The 26,468-nt window shown below is 41.3% G+C and overlaps 4 protein-coding genes across 4 annotated transcripts; 2 read left to right on the forward strand and 2 right to left on the reverse strand.

Moving 5' to 3' along the window:
• Positions 1-361: 361 nt before the first annotated feature.
• Positions 362-3,675, forward strand: rrp7a (ribosomal RNA processing 7 homolog A). The gene is made up of 7 exons (XM_017416635.3): positions 362-504; positions 646-788; positions 881-1,006; positions 1,098-1,221; positions 2,219-2,316; positions 2,399-2,606; positions 2,705-3,675. Exons 1-7 carry the CDS (start codon positions 441-443, stop codon positions 2,788-2,790), a joined length of 849 nt encoding a protein of 282 aa, XP_017272124.1. The 5' UTR covers positions 362-440; the 3' UTR covers positions 2,791-3,675.
• A 272-nt stretch (positions 3,676-3,947) lies between these two features.
• On the reverse strand, positions 3,948-10,459 carry LOC108236116 (zona pellucida sperm-binding protein 4). Its single transcript, XM_017416571.3, has 12 exons — positions 10,154-10,459; positions 9,065-9,189; positions 8,322-8,439; positions 7,989-8,123; positions 7,729-7,901; positions 7,456-7,535; positions 6,281-6,414; positions 6,023-6,206; positions 5,793-5,937; positions 5,640-5,709; positions 4,195-4,329; positions 3,948-4,126 (listed from the first exon to the last, which is right to left on the reverse strand). The coding sequence occupies exons 1-12, from the start codon at positions 10,356-10,358 to the stop codon at positions 3,975-3,977; spliced, it is 1,656 nt and encodes a 551-aa protein (XP_017272060.1). The 5' UTR covers positions 10,359-10,459; the 3' UTR covers positions 3,948-3,974.
• A 1,029-nt stretch (positions 10,460-11,488) lies between these two features.
• Positions 11,489-15,439, forward strand: wbp2nl (WBP2 N-terminal like). Its single transcript, XM_017416634.3, has 8 exons — positions 11,489-11,644; positions 12,181-12,289; positions 12,398-12,536; positions 12,881-12,973; positions 13,160-13,372; positions 13,712-13,825; positions 14,277-14,359; positions 14,464-15,439. Exons 1-8 carry the CDS (start codon positions 11,586-11,588, stop codon positions 14,518-14,520), a joined length of 867 nt encoding a protein of 288 aa, XP_017272123.1. The 5' UTR covers positions 11,489-11,585; the 3' UTR covers positions 14,521-15,439.
• A 1,574-nt stretch (positions 15,440-17,013) lies between these two features.
• On the reverse strand, positions 17,014-24,118 carry LOC108236160 (heme-binding protein 1). The gene is made up of 4 exons (XM_017416644.3): positions 23,797-24,118; positions 19,926-20,064; positions 18,754-18,934; positions 17,014-18,065 (listed from the first exon to the last, which is right to left on the reverse strand). The coding sequence occupies exons 1-4, from the start codon at positions 23,872-23,874 to the stop codon at positions 17,888-17,890; spliced, it is 576 nt and encodes a 191-aa protein (XP_017272133.1). The 5' UTR covers positions 23,875-24,118; the 3' UTR covers positions 17,014-17,887.
• Between the last annotated feature and the right edge of the window lie 2,350 nt (positions 24,119-26,468).

The following is a 26,468-nucleotide window of genomic DNA, read 5'->3' on the forward strand; positions in this document are numbered from 1 at the left end:
TTACATATTTATATTTTAGCATAAAACAAGCAGATTTCATTGCTGTACAACGAGAGGCACTACATTGTACAAAATGATAAACTAGTCACCTGGACATGCAGAGACAGAAGGTAACATGGAAAAAGTTTTGTTGTGAAATGTAGTTTACTGCAATTTCTTTAGATTTTATGGAGATAAAATTACAAAAAAGCCAAAATAAAGATCAAATAACATAAATGGTTCTGTTCAGAGCTGTGTGAATGAAATTGGACATTTTCTGTACGTAAATTTGAACTTTTTAATATTTTTGTGATATACAATTTACTGATTTTTTTTAATATGAATACAATGACAAAACATGAAAAAACATAATATAACTTAGACTTGTGTGTCAATAAGGAGAGAAGGAAACCTTGAGAGCGGACTGTAACACTTCCGGTTCAGCGAAAGGTCAAATCAAGATGGCGCCGCCCAAGAGGAAACATGCCCGTAACCAGGCTTGTGTTATTCCAGGAGGATTTACTGGTAATAATTATACGAATAAGGGCTTTAGCGTGCAGATTATTAGTCGGAACCATATTAAATGATATTTTAAACAGAACGGACCTCTGGTTGAGCTCAGATACTGATGTTTTTGTTTTTGCCCCCCCTCCTCTCGCCTCGCAGTTCTCTCCTTACAGTTCAGCCCCGACAGTTCTGCTCGGCATTCCGTGTTCGTGAAGGAGCACAAGGTCCGAGCCGAGAAGAGCTCGGGCAGACCACTGGACCGGACTTTATTTGTGCTCGACATCCCCCCGTACTGCTCCGAGGTGGGGTTCATCAACCAGCTCATCGGGTTCTGGGGGGAACAGCCTGGCACTTTCACCTGACAGCCGTGTGTTGTTGTGTTGTCTTGTTTCAGGCTGTTGTCAAGGATTTGTTCTCCCAGTTCGGCAGCGTCAGGTCCGTGGAGCTGAAAGATCATCCGGGTTCTTCTGAGGAGCCTGGACCCAGACTCTCCAGGCTCTTCAGACCAGCTGAGAAACAGGTTTGCTTTCATTTCACTTCTTCTTCCTTTCCGCTCTTGTGTGCAGCATCATCCAGGTGATCCACTGTGTCTTTTCGTCTCTTTGTCCCAGGGCTTCAAAGTGGGCTACGTTGTGTTCGAAAGCCCGTCTAGTATAGCAGCAGCTAAATCCCATCCTTGTGATGATCCTCTGGTGGTCTCCACGCAGCTGCGTCCAGTGAGAACAGGAGTTCAGAGTGAGTGCTGAAGTTTTAGGCAAACATCTCATCATCTGTTAGTCCTCAGAGTATGAGCTGTGGATGACCCTGAGCTACTACCACGCCAAATTTGAGCTCAGTACCTATAAAATGACACGTGTGATTTTTAAAACTTGTTCCAGGTCTTTCAACAAGTTTGGTAGGTGTCCCTAACAGCAAAGAGCCCTCTGAAAGTTGATTTGTAAGATTATAAAGATGTAGCATCGGTGCTTCTAATTTTTGGTCGTTAAGGTTGAGAAGGTCCAGAGCCGTGTGTGTCGTTTAAAGAAGCTGTAGGCTTCTTTTTGAAGGAATGACAGATCTGTAGAGTCTGTAGCACAGAAGGGAATGAAATCTCATATTTATTAAGGTAGAAGAAAACGGGAGCATGTACAGGAAAGGAAATTAGTGGACCCTTTGGGAACCCCACATGTGAGAGGCACTGATTTAACATATGGTCCTGTTAGCAGTCTGCCTCATGGACACATTCTGCTGGTTTTAGCGCCTTCATTTGTCCACTGCTAACACTTACATTGATGTGATTTCATCGAATCAGGACTGACCTGTAGTGTGGAACCTGCTGTGTCCAGCAGTGGAGATTTTCTGCTTAAAACTTAATTTTTGAGACTAAAGGTAGAAGATAAATTATCAATAAAGCAGCTCGAAGCAAATAGTTTTTAGTGTTATGTTCATATGTGGTCTAAGGACAGTGAGATGTACAGTAGGACATTTTCTCCAACATGGAAGGCTGTTAGCATTTCGCTTTCTGTGTCTGTAGCTACACTTGCACGCAGCCGTGTACCGGTTTTATTTTACAGTTAAAATTAAACATTGTCTTGTTTCTGGGAGGGAAAAAGCTTCTGAGTCAATTATTAAACCTGAGTGTTTTTGCGAGGCACACAAGACAACATGGAGGGGAGTGGGAGGATAAAGGTATCTAAAAGGGAGTCAAAGAACAAATCATGTGACGCAAACATGTCTCATCTCCCCACGGCAGAATGGATCCAACAGTACATAGAGTCCTTCATCCCCACGGACAAACTCCAACAAATAGTCGACGCTTTTATGCAGGACTACGACAAGCGGAAAGAAGAGGTGAGGTTTCTGCGTCTCTGAGTCACGCACCCGTCGTCGTTCGCCGGACTCCAACCTGGTTCTGTTCTCTTTTTCGTCCCAGGAGGAAGAGCGGCAGAAGCAGGAGGCCGAGAAACAACAGGAGGACGAGGAGGGCTGGGTCAAAGTCACCAGGGGCCACAAGGGCGCCAAGGCCCGCCCCCACAGCGAGGCGGCCGATCAGAGGACTCTGCAGAGGGAGAAGAGGAAGAAGAGGAGGAAGGAGCTTCTGAACTTCTACACCTGGCAGCACAGGAACACGCAAAAAGAGCGTACGTTACCCATATTTTATCACCAGTTTGTGAGAGCACATTTATCTTAAATAGGACGTGAACGTGTGAATGTTAAAGTTTTATTTTTATTTTTCCAGATATCGCTGAACTGAGGAAGAAGTTTGAGGAGGACAAACAGAGAATAGCTCTAATGAGAGCTCAGAGAAAGTTCAAACCTTACTGAATCAACTCAACTTTGTTATTTTATTTTCTCCTCATTTAACTTTTCTGCATCCCAGTTTTATTCTACACATGAGCTTTTTGTTTTTTTTGTAAATAGTGTTTTCAGGAATATTCAATAAATGTCAGCATGAGACTGATGAAACAATAACAAATCCTCAGAGAACCAAAACTTTCTTAATGAATGCTATTAGATTTTACAAACTCTTAAAAAAACAAGTCTTAGTGCTCTGTGAAAGTGTGTGAAACCAGGATTCAATGATTTAAAAAACAAACTTTTCACATTTGGTACCTGTACACATTTGGACAAATTTTGCCATAGCAGAAAGACAGTTGTAGGAATGAAAGCTGTCATCCATTTTTTATTTTTGCCAGGGAAGTTTTAGCTCATTTGACGTGAAATAAAAGTAACAGAATTCAGGTTTTCAACTGGCCTGCTTGTAAAAAACATTGTGATAAGAATCATTACTGCAGACCATAAGTCTTGTGATTCTGAAAAGTCAGATGATTAGGAATCCTTTTTTGTCTTGGAGTATTTTGGTGTGTTTTACAAGCAGACACAATGAGTTTAATTATCACTCATCAACAAAGACCAAGCTATAGTGTTTTTGCTTGTGTGTGTGTGTTTGTAATGTTAGAAAACATGGATCACTTAATGAGTTTCAATGAAACATTCAGAAATTAATCACTGAATGTACATCTACAACTGATCAACTTAGATGGCCACCACAGAGAAGCAATCTTGGCAAACATACAAATGGCTACAACAGTCAATTATACAGATATTGAGTTATTTGTAGTGTGGTTGTAGCTGAGAGTCATCCCCAGCTTGTACCCTGAGGGCCAACTGATCATGGAAGAGCAGTGTTTAAAACTTGGCCATTAACTATTGGAATAAACTGAAACCTCATGAATCACTCAACAGATTTTAATAAAACCTTTAGAAAGTAATTTTTGGATGTTCGTCTACAACTGATGAACTTTTGGAGCCTACCCAATTCAAGATGGCTGCCAAAGCCAACTGACTTTAGGAAGAGCAAAAATGGCTAACTCAGTCAGTTTTACAGATACTGAGCTAAACTTTGGCGTGGTCGTAGTTGAGCATTGTAGTTTTACGCTTCTAATACTTTACTCTTATAATAATAGGCTGTACAAAAAAAATAAGTTTTATGAAAGAAAAGAAGTGATTTATTTAGGTTGTTCACTGGCAGCTTGTGCGTCAGACACGCGCTGGCCTTCTGTCCTCTGACACCTCCGGATGGCCGACCACAGAACCAACAGCAGGATGAACATCAGGACGACCCCAACACCAGAGAAAACATACAGCATCACCTGAAACGCTGGAGGACAGCAAATATCAACTGAATTACTGCCAGAGACACAATGACTTATGTTTGGCGGTAGTTACTCGTCTTCTGCTCCTCAGACGAACGGTCGCCCACTTCAGTGTCATTTTGGACCAGTCTGAGTGGTCCTAAGGAGACCAGCTGGAGCAGGTGGGACGCAGGAAGGACCTCTCTTCTCCGTCTCTCATCTTCTGATGCTGTGGAAGGAAAAGGAGACAAAATGAAGACAAGAATTTTATAGTATAAAGTGTAAAACGTGCCGCTGTGGTCAAAAAGTTTACGTCCACTCATAGGTCCAAGTTTCAGTAATTTGGGGCTTTTATTGATTGACTTGAAGCGTTCTTTTTTTCCAGAGTTGAATGATTATACAACATACATCTTCAATGATTTTTAACACAAGAATTGATTGCACAAGTTGTCCCTCAACCACAGTTTTTTTGTATCCTGTGTAATTCTGGCTGGATATTTGACCACTCTTTATCACTGAACTGGTAGAGTTCAGTTCAACCCGTTTGTTTCTTGGCACTGAAAGTTTCAAATTTCTTGAGTTCAAGGCTTTGTGCAGGCCTTTCCAGAAGCTTAATGTTGGCACCTTCATCCATTCAGAAACAAGTTCAGATGTTTAGGATCATTGTCCTGTTTGAAAATCCAAATGCGTTCAAGTTTCAACCTGTTGATTTAAGGTGAAGTTGAAGAATTTGGAGGTCGTCTTCCTGCTTCATTTTTTCATCCACTTTGTACAATGCACCAATACCACAACATGATGCTACTTCTACCATGCTTGACAGTTTGGTTTTTCAGACCTATTCCTCCAAACGTCGTCTTGCCATTGTGGCCAAACAGCTCAATCTTTGTCTCATCTGACCATAAAACCTTACTCCAGAAGGCATTTGGCTCGTCTGTGAGAGCAGCTGTATATATCAGTCTAACTTGAAGGTGTTGCTTTTGAAGCAGGGGCTTCTTTCTTGGTCGGCACCTTCTCAGTCCATGGTGGTAAAACTCGCCTTACTGTAGACAAACAGTTTCCGGTTCATCGCAGGCTCGAGCCTTGGTGGTTCCTGAACATCTTAACCAATTTCTACTCCTTAAATTTTCAGAGGGTTCATTGGACTTTCTCATTGTTCTGAGTATTGGTCAGTCCAGTGATTCTGTCAAACAAATCCCATTTATGCTGGTAAAGAGAAACTACTAGCTGCAGTCAATCATGGTCACCAACCAGAAGTTATTGTAATAGAAAGTTAAAAGAAACTCTAGATCCTTCAGCACCACTAATTACATTTAATTTATTAAATGTCTATATTAGAACCTATATGTATAAATTTGACCCTGTGCAGATTAGAGAATAAATAAATTCAATCTTGTGCACCCAGGTCTTGTTTGAAGTTGCATGTTATGTAATCATTCCTCCCTGAGAACCATTCAAATCCTCATAAGCCACCAAAATTATTATGACATGCATGCCCAAGAGTTTATGTAAACATCTAACCACAACTTCTATGATACTCACATATAATGGTGCAGCGCTGAGCACAGTCAACATCATTTGTGCAGATTTCCACCCAGCAGTAAAAATACATCTAGGAAAGAAATTACACATAACCATGACCATGCAACTAAAGATGCCTGTAGCACTGAAATATCTTCATTTAATAAATCATACTTTTTCCATGCTTGGATTGCCCGTTTCTGGGTCCAAAAAGGCAAATGTCTTCACATCAAACCTCCTAAACTGAGAGTGAGTGGTGGTATTTCCCTGGTTGTTTGTTGGGATAGAGCTCTTCATATCGTCTTGAGTGTTGGGACATCTGTCCAGGACAAAAGAAAAAGTAGTAAGATTGTGTCCTGCTTTCTAGCATCGCTTTCTCAGTTCATTCCAGATGTTGTGTTTACCCGTCGTGGAGCAGCGTCCACACAGAGTGCTTCGACATGGGATAGGCGAAGCAGTCTCGTACACGCAGGGAAAGGGCGGGATCTGGGGTCGGCTCCGCGATGGAAACTTCCACATTCACCACCTCACGCAGCGGTAAGGTCAGCGGCAGCTTGTCCTCGGGAATAAAAGACGAAAACGAGTCGTCTAAAGAAAGAAAGAGATAATATAATCAGAAGCAGGACTTAAGTGATCAGGAAACACAAAGACATTTTTAATACCTGTGGCTATTCTCATCTGCACCTTGATGGTTCCCTGTGCGACCACAGATGGTGGATTGGTCATTGTATACAGTGACCTCAAGGCTTTTGCAAGCTTAAGATCTGATTCCTCATATTCGCACTGGACCTGGAGACTAAAAACACAATATCAGGACATGAATTGTTCAACACGCATGTGCTAAGGAGAGACAATTATATAACTGGAGATACAGTCCAGTTCTGTTGCTTTTGTCATTGAGAAAACCAATTAATGTTGGTGCCTGTGGTTAGTTTTTGGTTGTTTTTTGCCAATTCTGCCCACAACTGGTGGAAAAGATACTCAAGAGTGCCAGCGTAGCTACTAATTCTATATGAAATGTATCAGCAACGTTGTGATCTCTGATGTTGATGGTCTAGAGTGGTCTTCACATTGTTGGAGCACATTTCTAGTTTATTAGTAGTTATCTTTTTGTTTGTCTTTGAATCAATATTTAAACTTTGCCATGGTCTGGCTCATACACTAGTGGTTTATATTTGCATGTACAACTGCAGATGTGAGCTGGTACACTTAATGCTGAAGCCATTCCAAACTTGTGACAGACAGGGCGGCACTTCTTTGTTTGTTTGAAATGATAATTAATAATATTTCTAATACTTTACAGGGCAAACATTGCCAATTAAACTGAAATGTTGCGATTTTCAGTGTTTTGGTTAGTCAAGGCCTTAGTTCTCCAAAGAAACCTGCTTGGAGTCAGAATATCTGCCAAGGTTATGAAAACATGCTCGTCTGTGAGGACAACACCTTAGCCATGGAAATATGTTTCAATTGTGTGTGTGTATTAGTTTATATGTCAGATTTACAAAACTCAATATCAGTTATTGGAAGCTAAACATATGAAGCTCTAATGTAACCTGTCTTTTTTTTTTCATTCATTTTAAAAGGTGTGCATTTGGACATGCATTCCCTCTAGCATCCTCTAGGGGGTGCTGTAGCACCCTCTAGAGGACGGCTCTAAATGTTGGCTCTAAATGCCATTTAGATGTCTCTAAATGTTATCTCCAAATGTCTATGTTGTGTCCCATTGGAGCATGAACATAAGAAATGCACAATTACCCCATTCATTTTACATTTTACCACAAATAGGTGACCTTCTTGTAATACCGTGGAACTTTAAAAAAAAAGTAAACATGCATACCTAAATGATGAATGTCTGTTTATACTTTTCGTGCTCAGCTCTTCCACTTCAACCTCATAGATCACCAGATCTCCGTCTGTCTAAAAACCAAGCAAATGATTCAGCTTCAAGAAAACAAAAAGCATTTTAAAATCAAGCTTTGATGACTGAGAAGGAACCAGCTTTCAATAAGAAAGGGCAAGTTTAATAAAAAAAAAGTGTTGTTCAAGCTGATACTCACTCCATTCAGATTTATCTTAATTTAAAAATCAATACTCTGGCTCATCTCTTTACCCTCGTCTTTGCCCCACAGTCCATGACTCCAATCTTGAAGACAGCTGTATCTGGGGTTGAGAGTGCAGGGAGACAGTGAGGCTGATCTTTGATGACGAGGCTCCTGGGATCGACCGGTGGGTGGGTGTCTGTAACCTTTACAGTGAACACAAAGTGTCCGTCCAGAGAGCAGGCTGAGCCGAGTCACAGCACAAGAAAACGTGGTTTGAGGAAACATTTGCAATAGCATTTTGCAGATATTCCCACCCTGTTTGGCTTACTGTTGAGTCTATAGTAGCAGGTTGCGGCATGAGACTCGTAGCAGCATCCCAGTTTGTCGCAGGACTCATTGGAGATGCCCTGGTGGCCGCAGTCTATCCGGAGAGATTTGTCAGTGTCGCAGTCTCGAGGGAATGCTGCAGGTTGGCATCCGGACACAGAAACATTTGTTTAGATGAGCCTCATTTTGACATTTGCTTGTGATATCAGCCAATACATTTGAGTTCAAATCAATTATTCAGAACACAAAAAGGTTCCAATATGAAGATAAATAAATAAATAAATAAATAAATAAATAAATAAATAAATAAATAAATAAATAAGGATCAACTCACGTGTTGGTTGGCCCTTCTGATTGCTTCTTTTTATTAGAGGACAGCTGATATTTACTCTGATCCACCGATCCTCTGCGGTGGTCAGCTGGGCCAGCAGAGGGACGACCACTTTGCTGCCCTGCGGAGGAAAAGTGGATGTGAGAAAGTCATGGGCTCAACTTTTGCATTGCATGCTGAAGGCTGTTTTACAGACCAATAAAAAGCCAAACCTCTATACAGGCTTTAAATATGCAACCAGTTTGGTTTTATTGTTTGAGTCTGAATTAAAAAGAAAACAAAAAACATGTTTCTAATAAAAACAGCATTCTTTGAATGAATGTTTATTGCTCGCTGACTTACATACCAGTTTTAAACAAAGGTCTCACATCTTGATAGCGCCTAGAACATGTGATAGAAATGACTCTCAGCTACTACCACACCAAATTGTAGCTCCATATCTGTAAAACTGACTGAGTTATATCCATTTCTGTGTTCACTAAGATTGATTAGCTGTGGTGGTCATCTTGAACTGGGCTAACTCCAAAAGTTAATCAGTTGATGACGTACATCCAGTGATTACTTCCTGAAAGTTTCTTTAAAATCCTTCCAATGGTTCATTAGATATTTTGTTAACAGACAGACAAATGAGCGTAGACAGGCAAATACGTGTGACATGCGGTAAATGGGCGATAGTAATCTAAACTTAGAATTTGTGATCGTCTTTTTCATGTACAGAAGAAATAAGTTGAACAGAAACGTCTTACCTGTACATGAGCGTAGCAGCTGTCATATCTGCTGAAAAATGAGACGTTTTGGTTCCCCTCTCTTCTCATCCTCACTCCACAGCCCTTCTTAGATTTAAGCACAGGGATTTTAACCCCTGATTTGTCTAGATAACAACAACAACATATACATACATATATATATATATATATATATATATATATATATATATATATATATATATATATAAAACAAAGGGCCATAAAGATAAAAACAATAAATACAATTAGTATACTGTAACAAGAACATTAGAAAAAAAAATACAGTTAATATGATGCAAACAGACACTTGTTTCAATGATTAGACCTATAAATATCTTTTATGACTTAGTTAAGTAAAAATCCACTATAATTCCTATTTTCTGAGTCAGTTTACTGTCGTATAAATTAGTCAATAAAACACAAGGCCTGAGAGGTAAGAACATTGAGACAAACATGTGAAGTGGAAACTGGAGCAAGATTCTGATTCCATCTTGAAACATCAGCTTTCATTTTGACTTTACTGTCAATATTCTACAAATGGACAGCATGAAAAGGAGGCGCAAAAGACTAATGGCGTCAGCGTACACTCACAAATTTATGTGCAACATATTAACTCACACATATAAGTTAGAGCACCGCTGCTGCACATCAGTGTCACATAACCTGATGTGACCCAAACAGGGGATTTGTGGCTTATTTCACCACTTTAGACTGTTGGATCATAGAGACGTATAAACTGTTAAATATATGCCAAATATGCCAAAGTATTTGTAGGTTTTTACTGTATATATTTTCACATGTCACATACAGGTAAAGTCAAAAGTTCATATTCAGTCATGAGCATGAATGTCATTATTATTATTATTTTTCATGATTTATTTGAACTGGTTTTTGTTTAAGAGTGGAATGATTAGATAACATTCAACTTCTATAATAATAAAAAAAAGTGAGGAAGAATAAAGTGCACAAGTTTGATTTACTTGTGGATTCTCTAAAATCCACACAGGGTCAAAAAAATCATCCAAGAAAACACAGTTGTGTTCAGACTTTTTCCCTTTTTTGTATTTGTTTCCACTGACACAGTCTTACCTGTAACATGCAGGTTAGTTTTGACCAGCGGGCCGAACTCGGCTCTGATCCCCCGGACAGAGCAGCTGACCGTCGGTAAGGCCAGGTGGGACATGTGCGCAGGTGTGCCCCTCCTTACCTGGCGGGTGGAGGAGACACAGCAGCGCTGCACCATCAGGCTCAGAAGGAGCAAACCCAAAGTTATTTTTATAAAGCTATAAGTCATCTCCTTGTAACTTCTGTTTTATGTATAGTCTACCTTTTCTACTCCAAAAAAAAGTAAATGCTGAATCCTTTCCTTGACAGGGGGCGTGTCACGTGACACCTGTTAATCAGTGTTAATCAGTCTGAAGCTTGTTTGGTCTTCAATCAGAAGACCAGAGAGCATCAAGATGCATGTTTCTTTATTATCTTGGAAAGGTTGAACTAGCTCAGCTTGATCTATCTTTTGTTGCTCAGGCAATAAAAAAAATCTATAAAAAATTAAAAAAAAATCCACTAATTAAAGGCCTTCATTTCCCTCTGCCTGTGCCAAAGCTTATACCGTCTAATTAGCCTCCATGAGCCATTTTTATTCAGGCACGGCCTCTATTCTGTTAGCTTTAGGCCACTGTTAGAGCTGAGGTATTGGTGGTTAAATTCAAGTTAGAATCAGGGATCAAACCCTCCCCAAAGTTTTAAAAACATGAACTGCAAAAGTAATGAAATGTATTTAAAACATGTTTTCATATTGTTGTCAAATTTCAAAACCACTGCAGGTTTGCAGATAAAAAATTAGGACAAATTAAAACAAGATTCTTAAACTATTCTCTTAATAATTGTGTGGTATTATGTGCTACTCTCCAGTAACAACATTGTTTACAATGTGGGGTTTTAAGTTGGTTTTAAGACTAGATTTCAGAATACAATCCTTGCTCATAAAGAAAATTTTAGCACACACTTATATAAGTAAAAAAAATTCAAACATATCCCCCCCAAAATTATACTTTTTAAATTAAAATATAGCTTGTAAGGATTTAGATGTTTTGTAATAAAATTTGCAAGTTAGGTTTAGAGTCATACTAAAATATTAGCATAAAATCAAAAAAAGTTTTACAAAATAAAAACAAAGAAAACTCTTTGATTGCTGCTTGAACCTGAGCAACTTTCTTAAATATAAATAAATAAAAAAACACTAAAATTACTTTGAACATATTTAAATATTCAGTTTTTTACATTCTTCAAAAAGACAGACACTGATTACTAGGAAGAGCACTTAAAATCCTAATTAATTAAAAAACATATATATAAACAGTGGAAAGCATTCCTCAGTTGAGTCTGTAAACAGAGGGGAAAAAACAGGTCACGAGTTGTCAACTGGCGCGATGACGTCACTTCCGGCGCGAGTCTGACATAGTTTAGCTTTAAGCCAACAGGCAGCAGGGAGAAATCCAGAAATCTCCTGACCGACACCATGGCTCTGAATCGGAATCATTCACAGAACGGCGGAGTTTTGATAAGCAACGGAGAATGGTGAGTTTAGTATGTTTCATTGTCTCTTTTTTTTTATTTTTCCGTGAGGTTAACGTGCTGAACCAGCTGCTGTCCTCTCTCCGTTTAGCTTGTTTACTTTCCGCTCTCCGCTGCTGCGTAGCGAACCGCTGCTAGCTGGCCTGGATAACATTAGCGCTCCTAGCCTTTCTGAGTAATTGCTGACATTTGGGTTGTATTTGTTCGCCTGTTTAGGGTGTGTTAACCTATATTTATTTTACACAAAAAGATAATGTCCAACTCTTTGTTCTCATTGTATATTTTTTAGGATTGGTTGTATTCTTGTACCTAGCTTGTTTCGTTACCCAACTATCAAAACAGGAGGTGGCTTTTAGTTTTCCTTTCATGTTGACACCGTTAAAACACAAATGTCATCACACACTGGTATTGCTCAAAGTGGGGTTACATTATCATGTGAAATACAGCGGTTAACTTCTCCAAAATGTACCTTTCTGGGTGATTTTTAGATAATCTGGTGTCTCTATGGGGATGACCTACTTTGTTTATTCTCTTCTCAGTGTTGTAAGGGACTGTAAGAATGTGGAGCTGTCATTCACCGATGTCACCTGCAAGACTGATCTGCTGAAGGGGACCAAGAAGGGCACTATTTATCTAACGCCATACAGGGTATAACCTAACTTGAGCTACGTTAAATGCACTTTGAATTTAATGCACAATTTTAGCGTGCTGCCGCTTCTTTGCCCTTTCTGTAACTTCTTGTTTGTTCTGTTTCAGCTATTGTTCGTGTCCAATAATTCCAAGGACTGCCTTGGTTCGGCCATGTTCCCCTATTACCTGATGAAGGGCTGCAGCATTGAGCAGCCAGTGTTTGGAGCCAACTACATAAAAGGGACTGTGTCGGCTGAGCCGGGCGGTAGGTGGCCTTCTTTTTGCCTGATTGCATTAGGTGTGGGCTTGTGTTGTAGCTGAAGTGGTTCTGGGCACGTCCCACTTGGAGGAGTTTTTGGGGCAAACCCAGAACCTTTTGGAGGGCTTACAAATCTTCTTTGGCCTTGAAACGCCTTGAGATCCTCCAGTAGGAGCTGGAGAGGAACATCTGGGTTTTCCTCCTGGACCTGTTGCTTCTGCCTACTGATCATGGTTAATCAGCAGAAAATAGATTCATTAATTGTATTGTACTAATATTAAAAGAAACAGGTTCTGTAATCCAGGTTGTTCTTTGTATTTGTTTCTAATTTAAGTTTACTGGTTATCCAGGTGGCTGGGAAGGTCAGGCCCATTTTAAAATGTCATTTCCCAGTGGAGGAGCCATTGAGTTGGGACAGCACCTCTTCAAACTGGCCACAAATGGTTTGTATGCTCGCAATTTTAATCATTCTCATATATTTTTGTACTAACTGACTACCTCTTAAAATAGCCCTTTTAAGAATTACAGACAACATTTGCTAAGAGTACAGAATTTAATGAATGTACCGGTAGTTGTGTGAACACAAACCACCATTTTTACAAACACCCCGTTCTCCTTCTGTGTTCCAGCCTCTCGTGCTGCTCCAGCTCAGAACGGCGCTGCTTCTTATGGCTACCCTTCACCAGGAGTGATGAACGGTTACGGTCCACCGCCGCCTGCTCTGAACGGCTACCCCTACCCACCCCCTCCCCAGCAGAATGGATTCTACCAGGGTCCTCCTCCTCCTCCTCCTCCTGCTGGCAATATGGGCTATCCCTTTCCTGCAGCAGCGGCAGCAGCAGGTACAAAGTTCAGCCATCTGCATAATGATGTCTGCGTTTAGATTCTGCTAAAAATCACGACAACGCAAATGTAGCCGTCTGAGCTGGTAATGCAGTGGTAGTTATGTGCTGAAACGATTTTAACTTAAAGCTCAGGCATTTTTTTATTGATTCCTCTTTTTCACTTTGTATAAATGTAATGAAGATATGCAGGTCTGTAATTTTGGATATTTTAGAGCCGCGGTGTTCCTCCCGCTCCCCGTCCTCCCGCTCCCCGTCCTCCTGGTTATTATATATTTTTGTGCTTCCCTGCGTCTCTCTTCTATATTCTCCTGTTAACCCGTTGGTTTTCTGTCTCAGGAATGTACCCATCTGGGTTTGACTACATGGCCCCCCCTCCTCCGTACCCTGGGCCACCACAAAATTGGACTCCACCTCCTCAGAACTGGGCTTCTGCACCACCTCCTCCTCCAGGTCTGTTGTTTTATTTTTATTTTTTCCCCCACTCTCTGGCTCTTCTCCCCCTTTCCTCTCCTTCCTCTCTCTGTGTGTCTGTGTCACTGCACATGTCAGATTAAATTTCTTCTTCGTGATGAATCACTTCAAAGCTCATCGCTTATTAAAAAAAAAAAGCATGCAAATGTTTAATTTATTTAAATCTAACAACAAAATGATGACACTTGTAGAGTTTTGTGCACGCCGGATGTGTTTGATCCCAGCGTGACACGTCTGTGTTTCAGGGTGAGGTCGAGTTTCTCACGTTGCTCCTCGTTGATTCATGTCTTGAGGATTTCTGAAGCCGTCACTTAAGATTCATATGACTAACACTGCACTCCGTGTTCTGAGCTGCAGCATCTGCTCCCAAACATGTTCTGAATGCAGAACTTGTCTGTTTCAATCTTCCTCTTGTCGCGTCTTATTTTAGGTCCAGGTAACTCGAAGGCGGCCGAAGCAGCAGGCAGCGCGTACTATAATCCCAGCAATCCGCACAACGTCTACATGCCTGCGGTAAGCCTCCCTGCCCGTTTCCTCCACATCAGACCTGAAACGACATGGGAGCTGTCCTCCTGATGACATGATACTTGTTTTTGATCTCCCCCCCCCATCTGCAGGAGCGGCCTCCTCCATACGCACCGAACCCTGACTTTCCTGACAAGAAGAACAACTGAGACTCGGTGACACTCCCAGTTAATTTCTCCGACTCCTAAATAAATACGTTTTAGAGCGAGGCGAAGCGTTGATGGACTCGGTTGTAACACGCAGACGAGTTACACAGGGGTGAAAGGTGTCAGCGATAACAAACACACAATCAGTGAAACGGTCTTTAAAGTGCTGTTTTCACGTTCCTTAACTCTTGCTTTTTGAAAACTCTTTATTTGTAACATTCTCGACAGTGTGATTAATTCTTCTCAGTTTCTCTAACGCAGGCCTGCCTCTGTTTTGAAATGTATAGAAAGGGGCAGTGTATTTTCTTTTCTTTTTTCCGATTGGATTTCCTATTGAAACATTTTGTACCCATTCAATGATGGCGGTTCTTGTATTTATTAACAAGAGAAAACTCCTCTACATGTAGTTAGTTTTTTTTTTTAGTTTTTGTCCAAAAACAAAAACACATCTGGTTTTAATGATGTTACATAACAGACTGATTATCCTACTTTAAGCATTATTTCAGTAATTTCTCTTTCCTCTGTGATCAGTGTTATCCTGCACTCAGTCACATTAGAGCTTCAATAACTTAACTCGGTGTATTTGATCGATCATAACATTTATATAGGATGGTAAGAAGCAGTGTAATATTTGATAAGTGGGATCAGAAAGATTTCTTCTGAAACGTTTGAGTGCTTTGTTGAAATCTCACATACCACGGTGAACAGCGGGGTACCTAAAGGCACTATACCTTCAGCTTCCGCTGCTGTTCACGTAAACAAAAGCCAAGCTGAAACCAGAAGTCTGCTCTTTCGGTAATTACACTAGTGTGGGGTTACAGGGCCACATATATTCAGGGCCCTTCGGCGTTTTGCTTGCTGTTGACGATTCTGAAGGCAGGGCAGTTTCTGCAGATTGACGAGGAGTGAGGGGCCAACAGTCTTTACAGCCACATCCTCCTCAATCTGCATCAGTTACAGCCCATGTGATGGATTATTTGCACACAGATGTAGTGGGTAGAAGGAAGGGGGTGGGGGAGAGTAGTTTGCCAGATGTAATCAAATATTTGTATATTAATACCTTTTTATTTGCAGTTCCTGTTCTTTTTGCTGAATTTGTCTTGATTAAAATCTAATAAAAAGTGATTTATTAAAAGTATATGGTGGTATATTTTTAAACTAAACACCATTTTCTTAGTTAATTTATTCAGTGTGTGACTGTAGACTGAAGAAAAGAAGAGTGCTGCAGATGCACAAATGCATAGCAGAACGAGGCTTTAAAGGTATAGTTCAGATCTTTTAAGTGAGCTTCTGTCATAAACAATCAGTATCTTACTTGTTGTAGATAGCTACTTGAATGACCTCAAACTGGAGGAAGTAAAAGATTGGTTTTGACCAGACTGATGATCTAATGGCTATTAACAGAAAGTGTATATGTTGTCACATGTGAAATCGTGTTAGATTAAATGGCAACAGCAGCTAGCTGTAGCACTTGTCGTGCACATCCAGCAGGAATATCATAACATCTCTGCTGAAATACTTGTAATATGTAGTGCAAAAGTGATGACAGTAGATTTAAAAGAACAGAGTTAAAATGAATCTTTTTAGACAAGTTATTTTAAGATGGCAGCAGTCCACATTGGTCTTGGCCTCGCTCAGACTAGCTATCAGCTGAAGCTGTTTAAAGAGCTATCCATAACAGGTAAGATATTAATTGTTCAAAACACTTCCACAGAGCTCTACTTCAGATAATCTGAGCTATTACCTAAGCGTGAATGAACTCTCTAGAAGAAGCAAAGTGCTTTACTGTAACATTTTTACTACTGCCTATATGGGAACAAAAGTATTTTGTGAAAGCTTCAAGCTGACTGGGTCAAGTTTAAGGGAAATCTAATCCTGACAGAAACACACATTTGACCAAATCAGAGAATCAGATCAGTCCACTCTCTAACTGAATCATGTATTTATTATGGAATGAAACAAAGCCAAGCCTGAAGGTTCATTTCACTCCATCACAGAAAACGGACTTCAACAAATGGGTCGGTGTAACAGTTTCTAGAGTTTCATAAGGATGGCAAATGTCATGCACTAAAACACAAACGTACAAATTTCTGCTTTCTGAACCAACGTGTAACACAAAATAAATAACACTACAGAAGAGCCCAGCTGCCCGCCCATCAATTTATAAACTAATTATCTCCCACTCACAGAAGGCGAAAGACAGGAGATCCTGTGTCTTTGATGGTCTGTTAGCAAAATATCTTGTTAACCAATAGACAGATTTCAAAGAAACTATCAGAAAATAATAATCAAATGTACAGCGACAACTTTTGGAGCCAACCTAATTCAAGATGGCTGCAAAAAAACGAAAAAAACAACAACACAAAAATGGCTATAAATCAGTCATTTGGACAGATATTGAGTCACAATTTGATGTGGTAGCTGAGAGTCATCCACAACATGTACTTTAAATGCTTTGGCATTAACTGCAGTCAGCATTGTTTGTCTGTTAGCAAAATGTCTAATGAGCCAGTAGTTGGATTTTGTTGAAACTTTCAGAAAGCAATCATTAGATGTATATCTACAACCGATCAACTTTGGGAGTCAGCTCAATTCAAGATGGTTGCCACAGCTAATTAATCTTGGCTAACATAAAGTCCGTTTTGTAGATTTTCAGTCAAAATGTAACGTCGTTCACAGCACCGATTCTGAGCGGGAGATCGCTTGAGATTGCACGTCTCAGTCTTTTCAAGGTTTGACCAAAACGGCGACAGCTCTGTCGTTTCTCGTCATGAGATGATCTTTAGTTTAAAACGCTGGCGTGGAAGCCGGCGGGTGATCTGCAGTCCTTCAAGAAACGCTAGGCCTTTGATTCTTCTTTTGGTTCGAACTCAGAAAGCGGTGTGCTTTTTATAACCATGCATTTTTTCCATAGCTTGAACTCATTTTAAGGAAGCTTTAAAGGAAACTAATAGCATTAAAGGATAAACAGTTCAGAAGGAAATTAAAAGGGCAGTTCTTTCCACATACAAATACATAGAAATATTCAAATATTTACATCGTTTAATGGCTATAAGGAAGTAGCATTTGTTTCTGTGCTGTTTATTGATGCATTTTCTTTCTGAAGAGATTGAACTTGCAATATCTACTTTTTCCTCTTAACACAAATACCCCTTGTAAAAACTATATATTAAGATATGTTCTGTTATTTCAAGAAAAACATTTAAAGAAGTTGAAAAATATAGAAAGTCCGATAAAGAAATAGAAGCTGCTACTTCCTTGATGATTCAACCCAAAACGGTCCCACTTGCTGAACACCTGACTTAAGTTTCACAGCGTCCTGCGGTGACAACGAACTCGGGAGGATCCGGTTCGACGAAGGGACCGGCTTTCACGGCTCCTCCTGTAGAAACCAAACCTCGTTCCTGCGTCCGTAAGGCTTGAGCGGCGGGTTGAAGCTACAGCAGAAGAACTGCTTGCGCTGATAGGGCGCCGTCTCGCCCAGGGTGCGCGTCAGACGCAGGGCCTCGGCTCGGTACTCGCTCTCCGCCGCAAAGCCACTGAACTGTCTGCGGGGAACATTCACATCACAAAAAGCCATTTGTAGCACTCAGAAATTGCTCCTCTCAGTGGTAATTGAATGTTTTCTAGCTATATGTTGTCTGAAACATTGGTAAAGTCCAAAGGGTGCCCAGAAAAGCCAATGGTACACAACAAAAACGAAGAAACTATGTGAATCACTGTCTTTTAGTTCTGTATGTGCTCTCATCTTGCACAGCAGTAACCATAACCTCATGGTTCCTGTAGCAGTTTTTCAGTTCTGCACGGCAGCTTGGAGGAATTTCACTTCACTGCACTGTTCAGAACAACTCTGACTGTGGGCTGTTGGTGGGTTTCCTCACACGAACTGCTCGCTTCACGTCCTTCCTCCACATGTCTTTTGGACTGAGGCTAAGACTTAACTCCCATTCATCACCTTTTGGTCAAATGATAGGCATGTTCTGGGGTTTTGTCTTCCTTTGTGAACCACAGTCCTGTAGAGCTGCATTTACAGAGCGGACTGAATGAATGGTGAACGGAGCAGCGGTTCACTGATGAAGCCTTGGCTTTGGAAAGGTGCGCATCTGCTACACCTGCACCATCGTGCCGCCTGCCCGTCAGATTCCAAGGTCATATTTTGGCACCATATTCATGAGAAAACATGCACACCACCAGTTTTACTGTACTGTATACTGTAGCTCTAAAATGTATACATACAGAGCATAGACGGTCATGCCGGGTCGCTCTTCAATCCTGATGGCACTGTCGCTGGGAGTCGGGGGGCTTATTTGGTAGGTGGAAGGAATCCGGATGCCTACGACCAGACGGCGAGAGAAGACGCCATCATTCCGGGGGTACACTGTGATTATGATGGGAAATGCTATACCCATGGCCTCGCCTGGGAATATGGAGTGAAACAAAGTGGGTTTCAACAAAGTGGAAGTGAGAAAAAAAAAGAAGCTAAAGCTACAGTGCAGATCTTTTGCAGCGAGTTTCAACGGAAAGGTTATGGACATTTAGTTAAATTCTGAACTGACTGACGAGTTAGCTGCTAGTCCGAGCGAGGCCGAGACCAGGGTGGAAGGCTGCTGTCTTTAAACGACTCTAGCTTCAAACATTTCACAGCAATTCGTGTGAACACCACATATTTCATAAATCTTTACACCACTGTCCAGTTTGCTTGGCTCAGTTGTTGAGACAATTTTTTATGATTAGTTACAAGGGCACAAACTGACTTCTGATGCAGCCTGAAACACTCTCTGCAGAAGTGTCATCATTTTTCTGACAGAGTGTAATGCAAAACTGACAGCGATAAAGGTTTATTAAACTGTTTTTTAAAGGAACCATTATAAAATTTTTTATATTGAAATCTGATCTGACTTAAACTCTGTTTCTCCAAACAGTGGCTGTGCAAAGATATATCTACTCAAAGTAAAATATTCTTGAAGCAAAATTACATAACCTGTACAAGTTATGAGCAGAACCTCTTTTCACCCCCCATAAATACACAACAGGACATTTTCATTGCATTTGTTAATTAAAGTCCTAGCATTCCTTGAAGGAATGCATATCGCCCGCTGCCTTTCGTGCCAAAAATTGAAACAAAGATATTTCTATGTTGAAAAAAGAACTTTAAAAATAACCTTTTGCACATTCTCATGCAATATTGCGAGATCTCACATAGAGTATGTGTTGCTAGTCATTTGCAGTTGTACATACAGTGTTGACTTTCTGCAAGTTTCATTAAAATTCAACCCTTTCTCATAATTAACACTTTCTTTTCTCTGATTTACTTTAAGCACTCAGTGTGCAGATTAGACTCAGCGTTGTGTAGAATTGACTGTAAAAGTCTATGTTCTAAATTACCGAGGAGGGTTGGTTTGGTTTACCTTGTTCGTTGCTCCCACCGATGTACATGAGCAGCTTCCTGACCAGCTCCCCGGTCACCTGGTCATAGGTTCGTCCCTCGGAGGAGACGGCGGCGTACTTCCCAGGGTCATACCGTCGCACCTCGAAGCTGACGCCGTCCTAGAGAGGAGAAGAAAGTCAGAGCTTGCTTGGATTTCACGGCAACAGTTGCAAATGCAGAAATCCTATTTCTCCCCCTCCTCCTCCTCCTCCTCCTCCTCTTCCTCCACACACAAACACAGTTGTGCTCCTCCTCTGGACGGAAGCAAAGGAGAGGTCAAGTTCAGATATGATTCATGTCTGACACACCGATGATGGCGATCTGCTCCTGAACTGATGGGACGTACACCAGGGGGGTCCGATGTGTGTCTTCTGTGTGTGTGTGTGTGTGTGTGTGTGTGTGTGCAAGGAGAGGAGAAACTCACATCCTGATGAGCCATATTTACACTGATTTAATTTAATTTCTCCTTCTGCTCTGCGGGGCTCAGTCAGATTACAGAGAATAATAGGCTGGAAAGTCTTACGTAACAGAGCGGAGGCAAAAGGAAAACGTACACACAGCTCTTCCCTGCACACAGGCGCACAGCTGATGCAACAATTCTGCATTAAATGCGATTAAGTGGGGTCAACATGGAGTGTAGTCGCTCATCTGTGCGGCTGAACGATCAGTTTAATTGGCTTTGAAGGAACCTGATCATTGTTGTCCTCCATCATAACTACATGATGTATTTTCAGTGTTTTTGCTTAGGATTTTTGCATTTTATTTGCAAACTAAATACAGCCAAAGAGTGCTCGGGCTGTATCCAAACATTCCAACATACATCAACCTTTTTCTTTAAAGCCCAGTAATAATTTTAGACCAACTTTTATCAGCAAATGAGCTGACAGAATCCCTACACTGTGATGTATAGACTGTAGAAGAAGTGTAAAAGCAAACCAAGATTCAAAGAAATGTTAAAGCTTCTCTCATTAGGATCACCATGGTAACCACACCTCTGTCTCTCACTCCGTGGTAGCACTCTCTGGCCCCGCCCACACTACTCCGGTCCGGATATTATTTTCAAAATATACTTAGCACAAAAAGGAAGCGAATTTGTGTTTAGTTGACAATTTTTTCTGTTGTAACAATGCTTCTTGGCAGTAAATCTTATACTGTTGGAAAACCTGTTTATTTCCTCTTAAATAGAGCCACACTTATTAGAAAAAGGTATTTATGGGTTGAGCAGCAGAGTTGCGCCCATGAACTACATGCCAAATATTCTCTGCTATTTCCCCTTATTTGGTGCTGTTTATTGGATTGGACGATTGAAGTCTTAAAAAAACATGTTGACAATATGTGTGAACATACTGGCAATTTATTAATTTATTAATAAAACAAGCAGGGGCCGCAGTAGCATGTGGAAGAACCATACACAGCCACGACAGCCTGGCTCCTTCACCTCATGCTGCTCATCAGCTTGGTCACACACTGCTGTGGGATGGCTTTCTTCAACCAGCAGTTTATGTACGTCCATGTGGCTGTGTTGGCCTCTCAGGAACAAACAGCAGGGGAAGCTGATCCCACAGGTGTTCAGTGGGAGGAGGTCAGGACTACAGGCAGGTCATCCTCTCCACAACCAAAATCTGGAGGTAGTCTCTGATAAACCCCGCTCTGTGATGGTGAGGTTATGGTTTTTAAAAGCTCTGTTTGTGCCGCACACATGGAGATACAGAGCTTTGCAAAACCGATGACGTAGCAGCCTATTTTTGTGCATGACCGCTATCAACCTGTGCTCTAGAAACCAAAACAACACCTGAGCTGTTTGCACCAGTTTTTCTTCTTCTGTCTCACTTCATCCTGACCCATAAAACCATAAAACTTTGATTGTGTGCTGAAATGGTTGATAACTGCGAAGAAACTATATATAAAAAAATGTGTTACAACTGGTTTGGGAAAATCTTTAGCCAAGTTAAGCATGTCCTTTCTTTCCACTTTCAAATCTCAGGATGCTAAAAGCACACCTTGTGGTCATGCTTCTATCTTTTTACTGAGATCTGCCGGTGGGTATAACCTCACCACAGAGGTCCTGAAAAGTCCATGAAGAGGCTTTTGAATGCAACCCTGCAGCCACGTTTCTTCCTACACCCTTACAAGACAACAACAAGTGTTCATGAAGCTGTAACTTGTGACAGGTACACAAGCTCCTGCTTTGCAATTAGGGTTTTTTCTCCCCCCCTGGATGGCTTGTCATTGGGGCCAACATTAAAATTGTATGGTTGACAAGAAGCAGAGGCCGGCTTGAGTTAAAGAGTGCAATTAATTTGTCATGCGTCTGGGCCGACCCGTGCAGTAATTAGTCTGTGCCTGAGCGAGCTGCACAAACGCATGAAAACAAAGCAAAGCGATTGTTTAAACGTCGTGTCGCTCGAGTTTAAAATAATCTCCTGCGTTCACTGACAGACTCTGTGATGAAACGTCGCCCCGGCGTCGCCGTTCTGCTGTGCAAAAAAAAAGGGCTTGTCTGCACCCTTCCAGGCAGCTCAGCTGTATTTTGTATCGGTTTTAATTAAAAGTGTTGGGTGTCAGAGTCAGGCAGGTGCTCCGAGGATCACGTAACCGGCTCTGATTTCAGGGTCCGCTTGTTAAAAACATCAGTCAAGTCCAGAGATTTGAGAAACCTCGGTGTTGAGCTTAGAAGACCCTATTCTTGGAGGTGGCATTATTCCGGATCAGCAACCAACAGCCTCTTCTTTTAACATTTTTCTTTACAGCTCTGCAGTGGATTTCTTTTAGAACCTGTTGTCTGTATACTAGGGGCCTTTTTTCCCCAGGCTTCATCCAGCTGATCCGTCTGTCGGGGTGAATGTGGGTTTGTGTCAGTTCGGGTCATTCTCTGCTTGTACCGGAAATCCTCTTTTGTCCACCCTTGATCCCCCTCTCAAAAGCCGTCTTTTGTCCAAGAGATAAACCCACTAAGGCACTTCTGAAACAGAGAAACACATGGCCACACGCACGCTTCCAGCAGTCCACGGAGCATGGATAATGCGCTACGCTTTATTTAACAAACACGCATCAGTTAGATTATTGAAATTCTTCGAAAGTAAAGAGCAAATGGGCAACAGCACACACTATAGGCTACATAAAAAAGAGGCTGGAATACAGTGAATGTGTCTGTGACATCAGGTGTCTTTATTCAGCACACACAACACACACACACACACATTTGCTTCAGAATCAATTCCTTAGCCTTTTCGCCCTGACCTTTATCTGCCACAAACAAATTCCTCTAAACGTAACCGTTACGTAAAACTAACCCTAAAACCAAATCCTGACCCTCAAATTACTTTAGAGCCTGGGGAAACACAGTTTGGTCCAGTTGCCAGGTGGACCCCATCTATTATGCATGAACAGCACACACGCAGGCACACGCACACACATGCCCATAGTGTCAAAATGAATGCATGAATGAATACAAACTGGAACATGTAGTCTTTCTAGCTTGATTCTGGTGTGATAACGCCCCCTCCCCCCCTTCTTTCATTTCCATCTTTCTTTATTTCTGCCTTGTTGAACACCTCCTCTCTTTGCCCCACTGCGGGTCAGCACGCATCCTCACAGGTCACAAAGCCATTTACTTTTATTGTTTATTTTCGAATCAGGCTCTCTGGTAAGGTTACAGGGATTGTCGCATAGCTGCACGAAAACTGCTGTTTAAAACTGAAATTAAAGCAAAAACAATCAGGCTGAGGAATCTGATGAGCCTTTTTACTGGAAAGCAGGTTGCCTGTGCGTAAAACTGCACATAAATAAATTTAATATATATTGAAAAAAGACATTAATTAGAGGCAAAGAAGAGAGCTATGGTTGCTTACCTTTGTCTCGCTGCTGAGTAGTTTATATTCGGTCTCCTCGGAATTTCCGAAGAGTGAATTTTTAATCATGCCAAACATCGCTCAGCTCCTTCCTTCTTCTTCCTTCTGTTTTTTTTTTTTTGGGGGGACCAAATACTTGGTCTGTAGGCGGGCGATGTGTGTGTGTGTTTGTGTGTGTGTGTGTGTGTGTGTGTGTGTGTGTGTGTGCGTGTTGTCGTCCCGAGCAGAGCGCACACTTGCTCTCTGTGAGGTGAAACTCTCCTCGGCAGATGTTTTCCTCCCCTCTTCCAGAGGAATGAGATGCTGAGTGGCCGCAGCTCCGGCGGACGGGTGGAGCTTCTCCCGCCCTCCTCCCTCTCCTCCCTCTCCTCCTACCTCCGTCTAATGTCGCTGTTCCCCCGCTGTTATCGCGCTCGTTTTAGTTCATGCCATAAAGGCAGTGGCAAAGCAGATGTTCCCAGCTGATATTTTAAAGCTTCTGGTTTGCGAGCTGACGGCTAGTCCGAACGCAGCCAAGCCAGAGTGGACTGCGGCTCCTTCTTAAAACTTGCTCCAGCTGCTCATGTCAGCATCACTTCCTAGATCTCTACTCTGCCAGAATAGCTGTCAACACACCTGATTTTTCTGTGTTTTTGCTTCTAACACAATGTCTGCATCTTTTAATTATTGTTTTGGAGTTAATTTAGGTCAAACTCATCAGGTTTATTTTAGTAAAACTTGCGTTAGAAAACAGAAAATATTCCTCGCCTTTGTTTACAACTAAATTCGACGATCAGTTACGGAAATACTCCTGTCAGAGTTCTCGACTCATTTCATCTGATCTTAGCCCCAACTTTAGCTTTATCGCTCTCCACCGCTTCGTTTCCTCCCCAGAATGACTCCACTTCTGTCGCCTCTCGTCCTCACAGCTTTTAGTCGTCGTTTCTTTCCAGAAGAAGAAGAAGAACTTCACCTTTTCTTTTTCCACCTGACGTCTCTGATTCCATCGTTCTCCCTCTGACTCTGTTTACATCCGGGGAATATTTTACAGACTCGATGTCCATCACACACAGAGACTATCCAAAGCAAACTCGTCAATGTTCAAATGTAAACAAACGACTGGTAATTGTTGGCAACAAAACCTGACAGCTGATTTCACTCATTCATTACAAATCATGTGTTATACCTTTGACACAGTGAAAGGTTGTGAATTTAGTGTTTTTTAAATCAAAAATGATAAATCAAAAACTCTAAATAAATGTGTTATTTGCATAGCCACAGTAGCAGCTAGCTATAGCACTTGCTGTACAACTGGGACACCTCCAGCAGAGTTATCATAATATTTCTGCAGGATGCTGTTATTAAAACCTTTACATTGCTGTCAGCTTTCCATTTCATGGTGATTTTGGCAGACACATTTTGATATTTCAACCCCAGGTTGCACAGGAAGTGCTACAGCTAGCTGTTACTGTGACTATTAGTGACGGTACATAACCATACAATGCCAAGCAAATAAGTGTGTATTGCAAATATTTATGGCAATATAAAAGTCAATGATAAGCGTTCATATGATCTAATATGAAACTTTTAAGACTGAAGCTGTTTGAGGACGGCAGCCTTCTCCACATTCGGACTAGCCATTTGCTTGTCAGTACTGCAAAACTTAAACTTTGTTTCTCCAGACTGAGGCTGCTCAAAGAGCTATCTACAACTGGTAAGATGTTCAATTTTCCAAACTTTTCCACCCACTTCAAAATGGCCCGAGTACAACTTTTAAGCGTTTGTTTGCATTACTAAAAGACCCCCCACCTCCTCCAGATCCCACCTCTAAAGGCAGAGTAACCTTCAGTCTGTTGTTGTCATGGCTGCCTGTTTCAGGATGGCGGGACGAAGAGAGGCACGTATTGCATCATGCCTCTGCGCAAAATGAATGTTGACACTAGCTGTTTGTCTGTCACTACGCATCGGACTTTATTTGCTGGGGCTGCGCAGCATGTTCGGTTAGTGTTGTATGAGTGCACTGTGCCACTGAGCGGCTTTGCTCCGGGGTTAGTCTATTTTAATTCACACTGAAGGCCACGTTAGTCACCGAAGCAGAGTAGGAGCAAAACAGGAAGGGGAGAATTATGTGTGGCGGGGGAAAAAGTGAATGTGATAAAGCTGGAGAGGAAAAAAAAAGAGACGAGGGGGGGAGAAGGCAACAAAAGCCGGATAGAACTGACTGAGTATTATGTTCAAATCAAGGCTTCACTGCAGATATGACATCGATTTACTGTAGATTCAGTATCTGCAAAATGAAGCGGGTTCGAGACTAACGTAGATTCAGAAATCTTTTGCAAATGCTACTTTTAAACATTTACACCAATGTCAATTCCCAATTGCATATTTATTATGGCAGAAATATTGTGACATTCCTGCTCAGAAGAGCCCCAGGCTGCAGCTAGATGTTCCTGATGCTGTTTACGCTATTTAAATAAACAACATAATGTCAAAACTGACTGGAATGTAAAGGCTTATAAAACAGTGTGCTTTGACTACTCTTTGAAGTAAAAATGGCTTCCAAAGAAATGGGTCTATTGTCCTATCCTGGCCTTGCTCGGACTAGCCATTAGCTCATCAATCTGCTCAGAATTAAGTTTCATTTCTCCAAACTGGGATGGTAGAAAGAGCTATCTAGAGCAGGTAAGATATTA

Source organism: Kryptolebias marmoratus, linkage group LG12 (assembly GCF_001649575.2).
Source record: "Kryptolebias marmoratus isolate JLee-2015 linkage group LG12, ASM164957v2, whole genome shotgun sequence".
Lineage (NCBI taxonomy): Eukaryota > Metazoa > Chordata > Actinopteri > Cyprinodontiformes > Rivulidae > Kryptolebias > Kryptolebias marmoratus.